Here is a 20,113-nt window from a genome sequence, read left to right on the forward strand (position 1 = left end):
ACTCATTTATACTAATCCTGAGTACATTAAGTATCCTCTCACTTTCAGTTACATTAGTAGAATTACCATGCAAATATTTTTGTATTTATACATTTCCTTTGCATCTACTTTTCTTCGTATACTAAATTAATCACTTAAAATATCATCTATGACAAACGAGTTATTCGAAAGAGCTATAGAAAATTATTTATCAAAAGAGATAAGATACATCACATGTTCGAAGTAAGGATAAGAGCTCGTCTAGAACTTCGCTTAGTCCGTCGAAACGACGACGACGACGACGAGAGAAACCTACATCCATCTCTTTTTATCATTTCGCGATCATCGTTATCATTATCGGCAACCGTTGTATCGGTCTTTCGAAGTCGGTCCGCTTTTCTGGCCAGGATGCTCAGACCACTCGTGCGCCCGTATATTTGACCACTTGTTAAATCGGCCTTCGTCCCTTGTCGGAGAATCGTATCGCGTTCGTGGCCCGAGGTCCTGCGGTAATAACTGGACGCCATTATAAAATCTCCTGAGGGAAACCAGCTAAGGGTACCTTTCCCTTTCCCTTCGTTCCTTTCCTCTTTTCTTCCTTCTCTCTCTCTCTCTCTCTCTCTCTCTCTCTCTCTCTCTCTCTCTCTTTCTCCCCCTCCTCTCTCTTTTACCCAAGCTCAAGCCTTTCTTTCCCTCTTATTCTTTCTCTTCGTTCGGGCTCTTCCTTCCCTCCCCCTTTGTCCCCCATGATTTCTTTCTCTCTGGCTCTCTAGCTGCCGACTCTCGGTCCCGTTCGTCCATCCCGGTCGTTACTGCCAGGATACGGATTTTCTCCGTTGACCGACGATATTTCTTTGCCGCGATTCGACTCTCGTTTTGCTCGCCGTACGTATTCCTATGGCCGCCTTGTTCGACCTTACGATATTCTTGGATTCCGTACCTCCCTGTTTCCTTCGTGGTTTCTTTTTTTTTCCTTATCCGGTTCCTCGTCATGCTTCCTCGTCCAGACTACTACGGTTCAACCTCTCGTCTTCTGTCCAACATCCTCGACGTCGTGGTCGTGGTCGTTGTCGTTGTCGTTGGCCGGGACCTCGTTCTTTCTCCGCAACCCTTTCTCGAAAAACGGCCGGATGGGAGCAGGATTTTGTGTGACGAAAAAAGGAGAAACTCTAGCGAACGATTCGACAGAGAAACGCGGCAGGAAACGAGGGAGGAGAAGGCAGTCGTACAGAGGGTGGCTGTTGAACAGCGAAGGTAAACGCGAAGGAGAAACGAGGAGAGGCAGCGAAGGGAAATAGAGAGGGACAAGCCGGAACAGGGATGCGATTCCGCCCAATTTATAGCGGACCGGATTAAGCCGTAATCCCCTTTGGTACACGCTGCGCGTGCGGTGTCGCGTAATAATGATTCGAGTGAAAATATAACAAATATACCGAGTTGGTGCCGAAAATGTCTAAATTAGAGTGGAGTCGGCTGATCCGCGGCCGAGTCGATCAGCGCGGCTTTCAGCCGAAATCGAACGGATTTTCCCTCGCGTTCGATGATCAGGCGGGGGTAGGGCAGTATCTGGTCACTCGCGTAATTGTATTCTACACCGATTTACACACCCCGGGATCTTCGGCCGGATTGTTTTAATAAGGGCCGAACGAAATTCCGGATACGATTATTTTGTTGCTCGTCCGCGTGAATTCGGAGATCTAGGAAATGGAACGTGCTCCGTGTTTTTGGAGATTTCCCTCGGAAATAGCGTTATAGTTGGTTACTATATTCGGGGGCAGGTAGATACGATATTAGAATAGATTAAGTTTGTAACGTTTTTCATTGCTGGCATATCTTCGATTTGAAGAATTTGAGTTTGATTGAATTTTTATTAAATAATAAAATGTTAAATTAATAATAAAATATTATGAATTTCAATACTGCGCATAGTTAAGTTTTCACTAATACGGGAGACTAAAAAGAATTATATGCTAGGATTGATTATTTTTGCAAGAAATGTTTTGCTTTTCAACAAGGCAATGTTGAACCTTATATGCGAATAAAATAAAACTGGAAAAAGAAATTATTACCGAAAAGTATGAAAAAAGGGGTCGTAACGCTAGGTAGAAAAAATTATCCAACAGAATATTGCATGTATTATAAAATAATATTTGTAGATCGCTAACAATAATAATTTTTTTTTTAATTTCGCGACGAACTTTCAGGATATCTCAATATTTATTAGATTTGCTAGACTACCAATGGGTACTGTATTTGTACTATTTATAAAATATTTTGGAAATTAAAATATATTCTTTTATTAAAAATATTTTCTATAGGATGTCTTTAAAATATTTAATATAGCGAAATTTCCAAAATATACATCAGAAACTATAACGTATAATAGTTGACCTAAGTACCTCCATTGGCTATTAAATTTTCATACGCCCTCTAAGCACTTGGTAATTATTTGTCATACACGATGGCCCCGAAACAGCACACACACATTTATCGTACACTCGAACGTGCAAGCTCTTGGGTGCATGCTCGACGTACGAGCGTCATTAACTTTGTTTCCGCGTGATTTTGTCAAAGAAGGGGGCTTAATAACTTCGTCAGATACGGAAGAACCATCGGAAAAACGAACGGAAAACCGAGGCGAATAGAAAATTGGCGAATGTAAATTCCGCGCGCGGATTAAGCGGCCAGATTCGTTGCCTCGTATTTCTCGTGCTCGTTAAATCCTGATGTACTTGTCATTGACGCGTTCTTATTATCACCGTTCATTACACGATAATCGCGTTTATGATTCGTATTTATAAATCGTATTTAAGTATCGTATTTATAATCGTGATCGTTATACGAGCATCAGGCCATTACATTGTCGTTAGCACGGCTGACTCGTCCAAGCCGGTAAAATCATTCTTTCGAACGATACACACGTACATACATACAGAGAGCTGTGCATATGCAAGAATGACGCGTACAAACGCATTGCCTCGATTTCTGCCGGCATAAAGAAGTTAATTATCGCGACGTTTAATTATGTATTTATTTTTAGAACCCTTTGTCGAGCCACGAGTCCTTTACCGAGAAAAGAGTTACGCCGATTCTCGGTAACCCTTCCCCCTTCGTCCATTGCTAGCTGACTGCTAATGAATTTTCACCTTTTTTCGCCTTATTTGCTCATTAGTGCCTTACCCTCGCCTCGTCTCACCCTCTCCCACCCTTTTCCTCCCTGCCGTCCGCTATTTCTCCACGCTATGCGTCGTCCACCATTTCTGCCTTCTTCCATCTTCCGTCTTCCTCCCCCGCCTTGGTTAATCCACCGTAGAAGGAACTCTTTTCTGCGTTCGTGTAAGAGAATGGAATCCGTATACACGTACGCACCGGGATCCTTTAGAAGGCTCCGCTTGAAAACTCGATGTTTGGCGGGTCGTTGGTAAAATACTTGTTTGCAGGACGGCAGAGTACTAATTAAAGTTTAAATAATTCGTTTGTTGATCGTTAAATTATTAGCCGGATCGTAGGAATGTAAATTGTTCGGTTGATTAGCTGCTATTCTATGGTAGACGGCCAAAAAATCGTTAATAATTAGAACGTGGACATTCAGGCATTTATGGGAAATTGAACGACACAAAAATGTTCACAATGAAAATATTGTAATGTGCAACGCTACATGTACAAAGTATCCGGAGCAACGGGTTTATTATAATATTCAGCAATGTGGAACATATATCTGTATTTAGTTTGCACTTCTTTATATTCGTAAAACACGAAATTGCATAAGTAAATCTGGTAACATAGATTTTTGAAACTACGCTATGAAGTAGAATCGCGCTTTGTCGAAGGGATCTATCGATTATATCGCGTGAATGGAGGAAGTGGTGTTCGATCGTGGACGACCGTACAGCATCCGTAAGGAAGCGATTCGAGTCGTTTAAAAGCGGGAGCAAAAAATTAATTGAACCGCCGGGAAAAAGGTCGCCGCGAAAACGTTCAATCTCTAGTGGCCTTACACGCCGGCCACTCATTACGCTTCTTCATTACGCTTTTTCTCGCAATAATATCAATCGTTCCACCACCGACCCTTCGATCCCCATTACCGAACGTCGGTGCTCCTTCGTGTTCCTGTGTCGCGTGAGTTACACGCACGTTCCTCCATGAGAAAAAGGACCGGCCCGAGCAAAGAGGAAAGGAGAAGCAAGACAAAAAAAGAAAATACGTAGGAACAATGAAGGTAGAAGCAATCGAGCCGGTACGACGGTAGCTAACGGCCTCGTTAAGAAACCGATCGCGGGCGCGCGGATCGAAGATGCGTTTTTAATGATTCTCGAAAGTTGCTGGCTCGCGGGTTCCCGCGTCTCTCGCGATTCCATAAGTCGCGGACGTCGCTTCTAACGAGGGAGTTGCGTAGTAGTAGCGTGACGAGCATAGCCAGGAAAAGGGGCAAAAGAGAAGGGACGAGCGCCACAGCATACAGCACGTTGAAGAAGGTGGAGTAGGCGAGTGAGAAGAAGAAGGGATGAGGGTAAGGGGAAGGTGGATGGTGCTTTACCGAGGGTACGACATTATTAACAGTCTCTCGTTATTTATTCCTCGTTAATCCCATGCATTTATTACACGGCCTCGTACTCTGCTTTCTCTCTAAGTATTCGTATAGACCTCCCCCAAGCAGCTCGGTTCTCTTCTCTTGGCCGCGACTGATTTTCCTCCTCGGCTGCTCCTTTCCCCTCCGTTTGAACCTTCCCGCGCGCACCATCGAGGAAGCATAATTACTCGGCCGTTGAGATACGCTTTCTCGCATGACCCACACGTAAGCTTGGAGCTGTAATGAACGGTTGGGAACAACGACTTGTAATGGCCGAATGAAAGCATGAACGCGAACGATAGAGCGAGATAGATGTCGAAGGAGGAGGGAGAAACGTGGCAGTGCGCGTTTCTAGCTTAAAGGTAATTTATTATCGATCGCGTTTGTAATCGCGTGTTAGCCTTCGTAGTGCGCCGTCTCGCTCTTCGTCGTTCTCTCGCTCTCTCTCTTTCTCTTTCTGATTCCCTGTTGGTCGGTCTCGCGCGCACAGACTGACCCCTCCGGGCGAGCGCGATGAACGCGCTTAATTAGTGTGCTTAATTAATAATTCCAGCGGCGGGGCCACTCCTCTACGCGGAGATGCGTGAAAACGCTCGTTATGCCTTCCTGAATTCCTCGGTCTCCGACGCCGGCCTTTGTCAGAGCATTCGCGGCGATCCTTCAGTCCCTCGTTCTCTTGATCTTCGATAAAGATCTCCGCTCCGAGGACCCTCACGGACTGTCTCAGTGTATCGGGCATTTGTATTCCGCTATTCGAACCTGCTCCTTCCGCTTGTAGATCTATGTAGATCCTTGTTCAACATCTAGATTACTCTAGGTCGCGAACTTGACGCGCGATAATATTTAGAACGACCGTAATACCGGTATTAGCCGAGGGAACAGAACGACGGATATGTAATTCTTTATAAGTTTTAAAAATTTGTCATTTTTTGAAAAACATATTTCTTGAAATTTTTACACTTTGCTCTTTTAGTAAGTTAAACTCTAAGGAATCTTTGATTTCTGTTTTATAATCTTAGGGAACCTCGAGCACACTCAAAGCTTGTTTAGTCAACCATGCAATAGTCCCATTATGCACCATAGTCATTCATGATACAATGTCCGTTTAAAGCCACGGGACGTGAATTAAATGATCCCTGACGGTCGATGCTAGGAAAGAAACGTCGATAGAAAGCCAAGCAGGAAAATCTAGAAACGGGTCGTACGTTGGTGGAGACCGTGAGGCGCGTCGTAAATACGTAGTTAGGGGAACACAAATACCTAAAATGATAATCTCTTTACGAAGGATACAGGAAGGTTTACGTTCCATGGCCCGTTTCGTGGCATCGCTTCCTTCTCGGGCTATATCCCCGTGGCTTACTAACTCGTTCGAATGTAAATGGTGAATAGCGGCCCGCTAGCCGGGGTGCAGCCGAAGGAGGCAGCCTCAAAGCGCACGGCAAACAAAGTCTTTGTTTCGAGAAGACGGCGCGACTGGAATGCTGCCACAGAACATTAACCAAGCAGCTAGCATAGCAGAGAACATAGTAATGTTCCGGCGAGCGGGCTAGGTGCATAATGTGACGTAACGTAATATAATGCGACGGGACCATGCCGTTCGAGCTGTTGCATGGAGTAAACCGAAAGACCAAAAGCAGAAACCACGTGGAAAGACGGCACTCGTGGCGAATGGCAGGGGAGGCAGATCATACGCTCGACAAACAATTCCATGGTTACAAGGTCAAAGGGACTGCGCTGTGGCTCGAAAACCTAGCTGCCGTATCGTTTTTTAAGCCCTTCGCTTTTTCCAGTTAGGAAACGTTACGGTTTCTCTTCTTTCTTTTCTTTTTTGCTAGGCAATTCTTTTTCACATTCTTCCTTTTTTTGTTCCTGTGTTTTAAGGAGCACAGGGTGGATGCAATATTTTCGTGGAATTTTCGAAACGAGATTTGCTCTGCCTACGCTCGGCTCAGGGATTAATCCCCCGTAGTACTGGCCTCTGTCGGGCTGTTTCAAGGCAGATTTCGTTGTTCCACGCGATTTCAACCGCGCTTTTAAACGTTAATAATATTACGACTGTAAAAAGTGATTTACTGGCCTTCGAAGTTCCTTTATTACTGTCACGAGTCGGTAGAAATCACAAACGTTTCTAGGACGAATCTAAAAATGATGTAAAGTAAATTAGCTATTTAATGGCCGGTAAAATTAGATTCGAGAAAAACAATGTACTTCGAAAAATGTGCACGGAACTCTTTGGAGAGTGATAATCGTTTTCTTGGTCACTACCCTCGACGTAGTGACCTATTTGCCCGCGTAGGCGAATATCGATACTCGTCATTTTCACGCCGCGGAAGGCAGCCCTATCCCCTAGTTCCCGAATCGTTTTCTGTTATTTCCATATTTCAAATTTCAATCTCGAAATTCCCCTCCACCTCGCCCTTCTTCGCGTGTGCTCGCACACGAACGGACTGAAACTTTTCGTGCTCGGAACCCACATAGGGACACGCGAAATTGAACTTCGTACGAATACACACAGATCTAACGGTTACACCAACGAACTCGGGAACGTTGTTGTATCTGTACGACACGCTAACTCGATAAAGCTACAAGCTGAACCGACGTTGTGTGGGAACAAATCAGGGGAGTTTAGAGGTCTGTACGAAGGTCTTAGCTGCGCTCGCGATGCAGAAATATTGGAAACGCGTGGATTAAGTAGGCCATGTAACGCAATTGCCATGAATTTACAGGCTGGTACTTGAACAATGCTATTTTACGTTGTCAGTTAATTGTTCTAACCCAAATTTAATCGAAATGGGACTTGTAAGAGTATATTTTAAAGTAACTTGTTTAGTTATTCGTCGTACAAGTTATTTTTTAGTATCTATCCATTCCCGATTGAAAAACTAACAGTTGTTTAGATTAAAAAATAAAATCTACCTATACTAATTCTTTGAACTTAATATTCATAATTTGTTAGAAAATTATAGAAATCTCCTAGATTCAAAATTCAATCTGTCCGTTCCAGCATGCAGAATTTGGTATTTATCTTCCATTACAAATCTGTAGAAATCTCCGCTTTCCTAAAAATTAATCTATCCATTTGTTTTATAATTTTCGTACAATACGGCGTCAAAGGCACCGCAAGATCACCCCAACGTGTTCATAATGCGTGTATACCCTGACGAGGGAGGAAGTTGGGAAGACGCAATCGTGAAGAAAGAGGAGAACGTGCGATAGGACGAGGAATGTGGAGGATCGTGATAGACGAGGAAAGAGGTTGGCGAACAATCCATATATGCAGATCCGAGATTTGCAAGAGGTGGCCGGCTTCGATTCTGGGCTCGAAGTTATTATCACATATATTAGATAACTGACCCTACTACCCCTTGCTGCCACCTTTCTTCTATCACTATACGTCTGTTGGCGTGTGTGGCTGCCGCATTTCGCCCACCCCCGTACCTTCTCGCCCGGCAGATACAATATCGTGCCGGCTGAACCGCGCGGTTATGGTAAGAACCCTTTATTGTTTTATATTGTTTCCAAGCTGCCTTTATTATATGGCCAGAGCAGCCATCTCCTCCTCTACTCTTCCTCTTCTCTCTTTTCCCTCCTTCCTCGTCGTACCGTAGTGCCGGCAGAATCAAAATAAAATTGCCGTGAACGTGCGCGCTAGTATTATACGAAGGATTAGGAGATGCGCAAGGGGATGCTAGGCAAGAATCAAACTTCGCTGAGAATCAAATTTAGTCGGAAACCAGATCTAACAAAAATAGGAAATGATAATTTCAATTACTAACGTATGATTACTTGATGGATGATTCGTTAGAGCTTCGAAATTACCTCTCTGATCCCTTATTAATTGCTTATATAAAATTTGAATGTAGCTTATTGTTGACTATACCACACCTCCAAATACTTATCATTTACTATTATACATCGCGACCTTAAGATACCCACAGTTAAAGAAGAAATATCCAAATTCAGTAACAGATCTAATATAAGAGTTAACAACCACCAAAACCCATTAGTTGCCCAATTACTTGACACGACAGATCAGATCCGCAGACTAAAAAGACATTACCCTTTAGATCTACGCATTAGGTTCAACTAGAATCAAACATACTATAAACACTTATAATCCAAGTTACACTACCACGCCAAAATAATTTACTTATAATTCTCAATGATAATTGATTGTAAAAATTCTAACAAATAAAAAAAAAAAAATTTACTATTAGGTCGTCCGAAAAGTTTCTTTCGTTTTATAAGGAAATAATGGATGCACATTTTCCGTTTCATATTATTGTATCGAATTACGTATGATCCATTTTGTTCTATCAAAATAAAGATCACAACGTTCGACAGATTAGGTTTCATGTTTGTATAAAGATGCGTCGTTATAAAAGACGTGTCTGTAAAAGAAAGACACTTTCCAGACAACCTAATATATCATAGTCAGTAACTCAACTATGTGTTGTATTGGGTCGTCCGAAAAGTTTCTTTCGTTTTATAAGGAAATAATGGATTCACAACATTTTCCGTTTCATATTATTGTATCGAATTACGTATGATCCATTTTGTTCTATCAAAATAAAGATCACAAAGTTCGACAGATTAGGTTTCATGTTTGTATAAAGATGCGTCGTTATAAAAGACGTGTCTGTAAAAGAAAGACTTTCCGGACAACCTAATACATACTGGATAGCAAAACTCACATTGCCACTCGTGTGACACGGTCGTAACGTCCGTCGCTTCGATTGTTTGCGATTTAAAACAATTTGGGTTAGACTTTTCTCTAGTTACGGTTATTTTAAAATGTCATCGATTGCGGAATATCGAATATTAATTGAGACACAGGTAGTTCTTAAATCGCCAGGCTCGTAGAAATATGTGTATATGTTAACAATGTTCGATTTTACTCGCGCAAGCGACAGTGATAAAGGCCCGGTACGAGGCGAAATTGACAATAACAGTGTTGCGGCGTCACGTTCATTGTTTGCCCGGCGCGTTACCATAACGAAACGGGAACTGATGAAGTGGTTCCTCGAAAAATGACAATGATTATCGAACATTTTAATTACAATATTTACACGCCTATCAACGTGAACAAAGCTGTTTGTCGACGGCACGCTTGTCCCGGCAAACGAACGATTACAGGTCGATCATCAGTCGCTCGATGCAGATGGTCGTTGATGGCGCGTGGACATTTGATGTTGTCCAGCTTCTATGGTTGTTAATAGCATAAGATCACGTGTGAAATATCGGTCACTGCAAATTTGTCAATAATCGGACCATTGTATTACCTTCTGAACGATACTTGTGAAATAATACTTTTAGCTATTATATGAATTTTTCTCAAAGTATCATTTGCTGTAAAACGCAATCAAGTATAGTAATATTTACTCTTCGCCCATTTCGGACCTTCTCTGCCTTGAATTTGTTCCAAAACTTGAAAATTTTGATATCTCTGATTCTATTCGCTATATATGTATAAATAAATTATTAAAATTGATGGAAATGAAACAATAAACGTACATAATCAACATATATAAAATAAACAAATAATATTTTAATCCGGATAAAGAAATTATTAATTTTGCACGTATTCTTAGTAATTGCAAAAAGAAAAAACTAAAATTCATCGTCTTGACGTGTTCGATAATTCTGGCATTAAAGTCATTTATAATACCCGTTAATGGCATCATTCGAACCTGTATACGAATCAAAATACAATAGCTCTCAATTATCGTCCTACTTAAAATTATTCAAAATTCTATAACAGATTATGTACACATTTAACACATCTAGCTTTTCGTCCCTTAAACCAGTACGCGGTTTTACTTAACGTTCCCCGATAATGGAATGTTAAATAGTACAGGTATTTTCGAGTCTACACAGCAAGAGCCAACATCTCCCTTTTTCATCCTCTAAAAGGGTGTCGAAGGAGCGATATAACGCAAATACAGGCCGGTTCCCTGGAAAGAGATTTCTTCCGTGACGGGATCGATCGATCATCCACGGTACTCATCGATCGAGATGAGTCCCGCGTGTCTTCCGCTCGCAACCACAACCCACGATACCACGCGAAAATCGCACGCACACGCGCACCGCTCGTATTTACCTTGTGGTTTCGATCGTAGCTTATTTAAATATAAATTACACGCGCGCGCGCGCACTCTTGGTGAACTGCTTCGATTATCGTGGACGATCTTGCGCCTCGCAGACGTTTCGATTCGATGGTCAAAAGAAGATCAGCTGTATCGTTTCGTGATCATAATTGCGAAGAGGCCAAGTGTGATCGACGATTTTCGACCGATAGTTGGAGACGGTTCGACGATTGAGAGCCACTCTTTGTGCCTTTTGTGCTTCGCGGATAACGATCATTATGCGATCGTAATGGCGCGAGATTGTCGGTCTACTCGGTCCAGCCGTGTAAAGCCACCACACCCGTTCTATACACGTGTATACCCACGTTCGACGTACCGATGTATCAATTTCTCAGAAGACATGACCAAGCGACATAATAATCTGCCCGGGTACCTACGAACGATCGATATCGATGTTTGAACGCTCGCTCATCGATGCTGGAGACATTGCGGAGAGGTTGTTGTGTTTGATCGATTTCAGCTGTTCCTTTTCGTATCTAGATTTTCAATTGTTTGAATATTTTTGAATTAGTAAAATCGAAGTTATAAGTGAATCGTAATTCTTCGTGTAGCGTTCACCTGGAGATGACTTTTTGGAATCGTGTCAAATAGATGTATAAAAACAGGCGTCTGTTTGTCTTCTTTAATTTTTAGTTAGATCTCATATTGATTTGCTCTTGAAAAAACTGTGGGAAAGTATAGTGCTAGTAAGTTTGGTAACGGTATCATTTGTTTCAATATCGTTCACGCCAACACAAAATCAAGTATGATGCTCCGTCAGTTTTTTTTTTTTTTTTTTTTTTATTATTTAATTTGTGCTTTACAATTTATTCAGCTGGACATTTGGTAATTTTTTTTATCTTAATTGCTAAATAACAATGTGGATGACTACCCCCAGCGGGATACCATCTTCGAATTTGACTATTTTATTTCTTTAGTGAGGTCAGTGGAGTGTTTTCTTATTAGTCTTTTTTCTATGAGAGTTTTGCTCGCTTCAGCAGCCAGCTGGTTTGGATATGTTAGCGTTCTTTCCTTGTATTTTTCTGCGTACCTGCCAATTTCTTCCTTGGCCGTTGGTATTTTTAAGTTTTGTGTGTATCCTCGTTTCTGACATACCATGGGACGTTGACTATCGTTCTTAGTATTTTCGATTGCAGCGATTGTAGTTTATTTATGTGACTCATTTCTGCTGTCCCCCATAGCGGTATTTCTTACGTACGGATTGGTTTTATTATCGTTTTGTAGATTTTTATTTTATTTTCTATGTTGAGTCTAGAGTTTCGACTAGTTAGCCAGTACATTTGTCTTCTTTTTATCCGTATTTTGTCTGTAATTAATTTAGTATGTTGTTCGTCAGTCTATATGCACGCAGTCACCATTCGTCACTCACTCCTCTCGTTACAACGGTTCCAACGCTCTTTTTTCACGTTGACCATCCTCCTTGACAACGCTGACAACACTAACTTCTCAACTTACGACTGCCTGTTAATTCGTCTTTCTCCCTTAAGCATCCCTTTGTCTTTTCTCATAGCCCCAACACGTACGTGTTCCACAACCATCCGCAGCCATCATCACATAGGGCTTTTTTCCAAGTAACTATTCGACTGAAGGACCGACAACACATTGAAGGGCTCATTGAAGTTTCCAGACCCTTTTGGCCTGTCGGCACTTAGGCTTTCTCGCAACATTGTTTATGGTTCACGCGATATTTCTTAGACAATCTGTCCACGATACTACAGAACCATCACGTGAATTTATCAAGATAATTTCATCCGGATATTAAAAGTTATTAATACGGTAGATTCCTTCAATAAATATCCATAAACATGAATTGTTGGCTGTCACGTGGATTCTTCAGCGAAAGGGGTCAATGGCCAAATAATTGAAATCGGAGGTATGCGCGTGATTGCCTAGTAAATGCTCGTTAATACGCGACGGCCAGCCGAAACGTTAGCTTTGTTCTAATAACGTTTAATTTACTTTGACTGGTTCTAAATCGTGGCAAATTACACGGGATTGCGGCCGCGTTGTTCGTGATCGAAACCAACATTCCAACGTCTGAATCTACGCGCGTGACGAGACCCCCCGTTGCCTCTGGTGCAAGTGCAACGCTCAAAGATGCGTTTCCAGCGCGGATGCGATCGATAGTTCGCCGAATGCGAATAGCAGCTGCGTAAATTTCTACATGAACGATAAAACATTCCCTAGAAAATGTACGGAAAATGGTTGTTGAAACTTGTAACAGCTTCGGGCTCTTCTGTACTCTCCCTAACATTTCACCTTTCTTTACACGATGCTGATTTTCACCAATAATAATACTGATGAAAATGCTATTAATAATGATAAAGAAGAAAAGAAAGAAAATACATTATAATTATAATTATTGAGCTGGAATTATGTTGTTTCATTTTGTAGAAATTTACTCTGCTAGAGAGGACATATTTTCTGTGTAAAAACTGTTGTGTAAGTTTGTTCACATAAGATGTATGTATCTTTGTTTTGTTATTCTTTCCAAATGGATCGATAAAGTTAATTTTTTATATCACAAAGAATCCATTTATGTACTCTTATGTTCTTCGTAAAACAGTTTTCCAAATATTGAGACAATTAATTGCTCATACGAACGTAAAGTACAATTTTCATAAAATTAGTTTGTAATCTAATTAGTATGCCCTATCAGAGAATTCTTTTAACTAAACACTTATTAAGATTTCTATTATATTCCTTAAAATGTATCATCGAAAAGCGAACGAATGCATTACACAAGCTAATAACATCTTGGGCTTTTCTTAGTTTTTCAAGTACAATCGAATCAAAAAGCTGTTGTTTGCTTCCAGAATGTATAAGTACTTGAAAAATACACAGTCGCTCACGGCATCTTATCTTATACTTTGATTACGGTACCAAAGAACAACACGTCTTAGCCCTGGAGCGTCTGTGGGCTTCTTGTTTTAGCCTGGGAAAACTGCTGTTAAATTATGCGACTTCTTCGTACGTTTCTTGTTGCTTATTCGCTTATTCTTCCCCTCACCCCGGTGGCTCGTGTAATTTTCTGCGTAATTAATCATTACATCGGACAAAAAGCTCTCCCTCGTTAACAGCGGCAATGATACAGAAAGTATTTTAACGAACCTGTTCTTAAGCAGCATGACTGGGTACAATTATATACATACATGCATAGACATAATCTACTTTTAGATTACAGTAGAATTACAATCTAACAAATTCTCATTAGTTAGTTAATTACGTGATATAAGAAGTGGCCGTATTAAACGTCTCCTTATTTTCTAAAGTACGAAATTAACAGGTGGATGCCAGGTTTGAAACTTTGTTCGATATTCAGTCGTCTTAACTTATCTTAAGAAAGAAGAAATTTTATACGATGCGCGTGTGTTGAGTATTAAGAAGTGTTATAATAAAATTGTCAGAACTTTATTATTTGACGTCATGAATCATCAGAATATTCTTAACCTTTTTAGAAGCTTAAGCTTGGGAAACATTTCGTACAAGCCTCTATGATTATAAATTTACCACTTGAAGACCTTATATACCTAAATGTTAAAATAATCTGACGCTGATTCGTGGAATTCATTTTTTAGATTTCAATCATCGAAGCAATATCAGTATGTATACAGCACCTTGGTGATTAACAAGCTTAGTCATTAGAATTCCATCGTAACCCACGATTCTATTAAAACGTTAAAAAGTATCGGAACATACGGCCGAAAATCAATAATCAAACGCTCTAACGATATTTCCTACATCGATAAAAATACCACAATAAATCAAAAGGATATCAAGACCAAAGCAAGAGACAGCAGACATCAAACCAATGAAGATGACGAGACATAAATTTCATTCCATGGAACGCAATATCCTGGTGCAATGGCTAGTCGACGTAAGAAACAAGTAAACTTGCTCGCGATCCGCGACCTCGATTAAGGCCGCAACGGGCAATGTTGGATCCTTCGTCCTTCCCGCAATCGTTCTGTTCCATCCAGATCAAGTTGAATGTCTGTCGAGGGAGCTACTTAATTCGCGATGGCGTGGCATCACGGTAGGCCGCGCGACACGCTGCACAATGGCTCAGAACGCGATTCGAACTCTGCTGTCGGGCAAAAAGTTAATTCATTTTCAGGGTTCTTACTGAGGATACGGTGACCCGCAGGGGCTCTCAGTTTCCTTGTACACTGCTATGCCCGGTGTCTATTTTGTGCAATACCGTTGTTAGAATGTACAGTGGCGTACAAAAGGAGGTTTATAAAATAAAAAATATAAAAAGACAGCGTAACCGTACAAACTGAATTTATATTTAATAAGAGCAACGAATAAATGTAATATATATTACACATAGATAATTGTTAACAATATGCTGAGAAATTTTTAGTATAGAAATTACGAAAATTGATAGCGTGTCGGTTTTAAACTTTCATTTATCCATCGCTCCTCCTTTTTTCCCTTTATTTGGAAGAATTTCACAATCAATTTTCATTGAGAATTATAAGTAAATTATCCTGGCGTTATACTATAATGTGAATAATAAGTCTTTATCGTATGTTTGATTCTAGCTGAATCTAATGTTTCTAATATTTAAATCTAGAACTCGACTCCTGACATTAATTTCAATTTTAAATAATCTTAAATAATTGCTTTATAATACAGGTTATTTCATAGTATAAGATAGTGCATATTTTAATTCGACTAAAGAATAAAGTATCAATTCAAAGAGTCGTATGTATATTCTAACAATCATATATTCATAAAAAATAAGTAAGTATCTGATGATTTATGGACGGGAGTGTACACCTCGGACGATGGATTTCCACGTTGGAAACGATATAGGAAGACGGTAGGAAGGATCTCGTTTCAACATCGTCTCGATCGCGAATCCGATTTCTAAATAACCGTGGAGATTGGGTGTTTGCAGTGCTCACCGGCTGAGGAACGGGGATTTGACTCGTCTGGAGGATCGAGGTTGAGCAATGCGACTCGAGTGCTATTGTATTCGAGGAGGAAATTACGCGAGAAATGATGAGGGGGGGAAGGGTGCTGGGCTCGACCGAGTTCCGCGGGCCGGCCGAACGAATTCGAGCACAGACAGTCGAGTTTGTTGCAAACAAACAGATGCCGCGACGATTTAAGGATGACGGAAACTCGATCGCGAGACTTTTTGATTTTCAAAGTGATGCAGAATGATATAAAAATTGGGGGATAGTAGATTTATATTTATATAGATTTTTCTTCACAACTATCGTTATTGGGGGGCGCGTCAGAGACTGTAAATGTTACAGCAAATTCAGAAGTTTTCTGAAAAGAGATCCTATAAATCTACGACATATGTGAAATATGTATAAGTATTATAAAATTTCTATTCGTTTTGTACATACAAAACGGACAAAGTTCTTTAAGAATGATTATAATTGTGAATTAATCTTCTCAATAATGTTTTACCGGTCCCTTTTCTCAACGAGTGTCTCTATCGTGACACGTATTTGGTGATCTTTCAATACACAAAGGCTAAATGGAACCGATCATCATTAAAATTCTTATGGTTATTTTATCACGAATATTTACTCGTTGTCAGAAGCTAGCTGCCATATTTCCAAGCATACAATATCGTTCTTATAAACCATTGTATCGCGGCAAGAATAACAAAATCCGCTTTCGCATATTCGACCCGTTTCTTGATACACAAAAGCTAAATACCATAACTGCGGCACAGTTCCAACATTGCATTGAAGTAGAGAGTTTTTTCGAAACACGTATTCTCGTGTATAGAAAATAGATTTCTATTTGCCTGTAAGGAGCTTGATTCGTATTATCAGTGTAATGCCAGTAATAGGTTCTTAATTATCCAGGCTTTGCAACGGTTGTTTTATATGTACATTAATTTCATCTGTGTACATATAGAGCTTACGATGTGTCATAGCTTCGAGTTTCGTGCGCCATAAGGTGCAAGGGACCGAAAACGCAGGTGTAGCCAACAACAGATGGTATCAGTCCCTGTCGGTCGATTGGAGCTCATGGGGATTTGTTAATTCAATTATAGACTCAGTCGACGACGCAATACGATCATTGAATAAGTAGATACAAATGCTTCCTCTCTTCCGACTATGCTAATTTGATATGCGTTTAAAGAGGGTAAAAACACCAAATGTATCTATCATTTGTAAATGTAAGGAGGATGTTTATGCAAATTTATCAGTTAGATGTATTTTATCTGCCAAACATCATAAGAAGAACCTATTGTACGTTGCATATTTTATATTGAAGATCACAAAGAGAAAATATGCAAGATCATTTATCTTCTCGTAGCCATTGTATTTAGCTTTAAAAATAAATGAAGTAGACTATTTTGGTAACATGAGATTGATTGACAATATTCTGAAATTAAGGACTGCTCCCCTGTGAAGAATGGAGAATATGACATACCGTGTCCAGCTTCTGTAATCATCATAAATTTTGCATGATTTTCGAATTCTGTGTGTTTTTACAACCGTATTTTTCGTAAATGCACAAACATTCCTGCTCTGGACATAACCCGATACAAAAATAGGAAGACACAACTTCGACGATAAGCAAAATGAAATCACACGAAGAATGTCAAACTGCAGGTGGCAAGGACGATCTTAGAGAGAGAGGGGAGGAGGAGGGGAGCAACAGCGTAACAAAAGGAAACGCGCAGCAACTCCTTCTTCCCTTGCTTAAAAAATCTCCCAAAGTATAAAACAAACCATAAACAGGCGCATTAATTCAACGGTATGGCCCTTAAAATGCGCCCGCGTGGGAATGGAGTGCGGTACTAATTAAAATCTCGAGCATAAACTCGCTCGATTCAAACGCATACAACGAAGAAGGCGGGAAAAGACTTTTGATCGGCTCCCTTCGTCCTTCGTTACGCGAAATGAGGGGCAAGCATACAGTCGGCCCACACCCTTTGTTTTCCGAATGCAAATAAGTAGCCCTCCGCCACTCATCGTCTCCCTCGTCCACCCTTTCTAACTCACGATTCGTCTCTCTTCAACCCCTACTTTTCAGTCCCTGTCTCTCACGCTGAAACACCCTCTCGTTTCCCAGCACCCTCTCTACTCGTCCTCCCTCTCTCTCTCTCTTATTTTCTCCTTCTGTCCCCGTCTTTCTCGCGCAAGCTGGTTCTACTCGCGACCTCTTCGTTGCTCGAACGTGGTGAATACAGTAGGCACTCTCACACTGCGAAACGCACAACAGACCGCATGCATATTCATACGTGGGCCACGGCTATGTGTGCACGAGAGGTTATTAATTAACCGGAAGCCTAATCAAGGCTCGTAGTCGAAGAGGGTAGCAGTCGCTCTGCATCGTTGAAACCCCTTCGAAATTGCGAAGCCACCGTACAGGTGACGCTCTCCCACTCTCTCTCTCTCTTTCTCTATCAATCTATCTATCTATCTATCTGTCTATCTCTTGTTCGCTCGGTCGCTCTCTCGCTCACACTTTGTGTTTGATCGACTCCGAGCGGATAGATATTTGGCGAACGCTTCCGTGCCGGGATCGAGAGGTTCCCGTGGCCGCGCGCTCAATGCTCGATGCTCGATCTTTGATTTTTTGGTTGTCCGTTACACGGTCGAAAGGGTGCTCCGTGAGGCACGTATTTGCTGTTCAATCTGTCGTATAGGTTTTTCGAGCGGCGATAGATACGTAAAACGCGACCGTTTTCCCGTGCCGACTTATTTTCATATCGATTCCCACAAGCCGTGTATTACTCTTCTCTTTCTATTTTTATTTTTTCCTGTTCTAGCCGGGGTGAATCATTCTGTATTGAATAACGTATTTACGCAAATTCCATACGAATTACCACCGTCCCGCGTAGAACGCTACATCATCCAACGTTTGCCGTATACCTCGATAAACCAGCGATTCGCTCTTAAATCAACCGGATGCATTTACGAATACAACCCAAATCGATTCTCCGTATAGAATGCTGGTTTACGCGTTAAAAAATTCAATTCGAACAACAAGACGAAGTTGCAGCGCGTAAATATAAATTTCGCGCTATTCAATTAAGAGAAACGACCGGTGGCCGCGCTATCCCACCAACGTCACTCGATCGCGGGATTGAATCAGAGGAGACGAATTTTTGCTCTCCAATCGGCCCGATTAGCCGTGGCATTATTTCGATCGATTAGAAAGCGGGCTTTCGTTCCTGGTTTCGGGGTTGTTCCACGGGGGATGAAACAGGGCGCGCCCTCTTTCCCCCGAGTAATCCAATGGATTAGTCAATTATGTATATACCATTACGACTCCATACATTTGGATGGGTCTCCTTCTCTCTCTCCCTCTCTCTCACCCTCTCTCCCCCTCTCTCTAAATGATCACGGACATACATACAGAAAATATACACACACGCGTGCGCGCACACATGTACACATGTACAGAGAAGAGCAAAGAAGGAAAGTAGGAAGAAAGGAAGAATCGTTGATTCGCGTGGCGACGGTATACGATGGTGTGGGATGATGGTAGAATCGGCTTGCCACCACGGAAGGGGTGCGTATATGTATGTGGGGTAGTGGCTGGGGTTGGGCGAGTAAGGGGTAGCGCAGGGGAGGAAAAACCAAATGAAAAAGAGCCTTTGTGTTTGGGATTCCTGCGCAGCGAGAGTCGAGGGATTGAGAGAGAGCGAACGGGGGATGCAACTGCAATTTGTACCTCTTACTGTCCGCGGGAAGAATAGGTATTGTCTTGCAGGAGAGAAACGAATTGAGCTTCTATGAAGCCCGGCGTGCGAATGGGAATCGATATTTTTAATTTCAGTAGAAGCCAAACATCTCCGGGTCTCGTCACTCCTCCGCCCTTTCTCACTCGTACCTGCTCGCCATCTTCCATCTATCCTCTTCCCTTTTGGCCGTGCCGTTTAAGCCACCACCGTTTGTACACACTTGTGGCTGTAAATACCTGTGGTACTTGGCTTATACACACCTGACCCCTTCGATCGACAGTCGACACTCGCTAATTGCAGTAGCGTATTCGCCTCGTGCCACGAAAATCGACACGTTCGCGTGTGACTCTCGAGCTCTCACGCGATATTCCGTCGTTTCGATTAAGAATGTACCCGTGCCAGTGGCGAAAGCTTGTCGTTTCTCTGTTTCGGTATAAACATTCGCTGAATAGACCGACTGCATCGTCCTGATTGCTTGCTTCGTGGGTTTGCGAAGGGGAAAGAGACAGGAGAGCTAAACAAATTGCGGATGAATGTTCGCAGTTTAAGGTCGATTGGAGTTTTCAGACTCATTGAAATATGGCACAATTTTGTTTCGTTTCATCTCGGCGCGGCCGATATTAAGAAACTTGACCGTTTTCTCTTTCTTCGTCACTTCATAATGGAATTACCCGCCACCGAAATTGTGCTTATAATAGCGACTTATTTCGCTCTCTAGCCTTACGCTAGACGATTAAACAATCG

General features: G+C 41.5%; 2 protein-coding genes across 9 annotated transcripts in view; both read left to right on the forward strand.

The window, feature by feature from the left end:
* Positions 1-20,113, forward strand: part of LOC126921379 (LIM domain transcription factor LMO4.1) — a 479,425-nt gene that overhangs the window by 193,034 nt on the left and 266,278 nt on the right. The window lies entirely within an intron of this gene.
* On the forward strand, positions 6,168-10,655 carry LOC126921274 (uncharacterized; the record flags this gene model as incomplete). The annotated part of the gene is made up of 3 exons (XM_050732730.1): positions 6,168-6,301; positions 6,434-6,456; positions 6,519-10,655. Coding segments are annotated over 3 exons (225 nt in total), but the record flags the coding sequence as incomplete, so codon positions are not given.

This window comes from Bombus affinis, chromosome 10 (assembly GCF_024516045.1).
Source record: "Bombus affinis isolate iyBomAffi1 chromosome 10, iyBomAffi1.2, whole genome shotgun sequence".
Classification (NCBI taxonomy): domain Eukaryota; kingdom Metazoa; phylum Arthropoda; class Insecta; order Hymenoptera; family Apidae; genus Bombus; species Bombus affinis.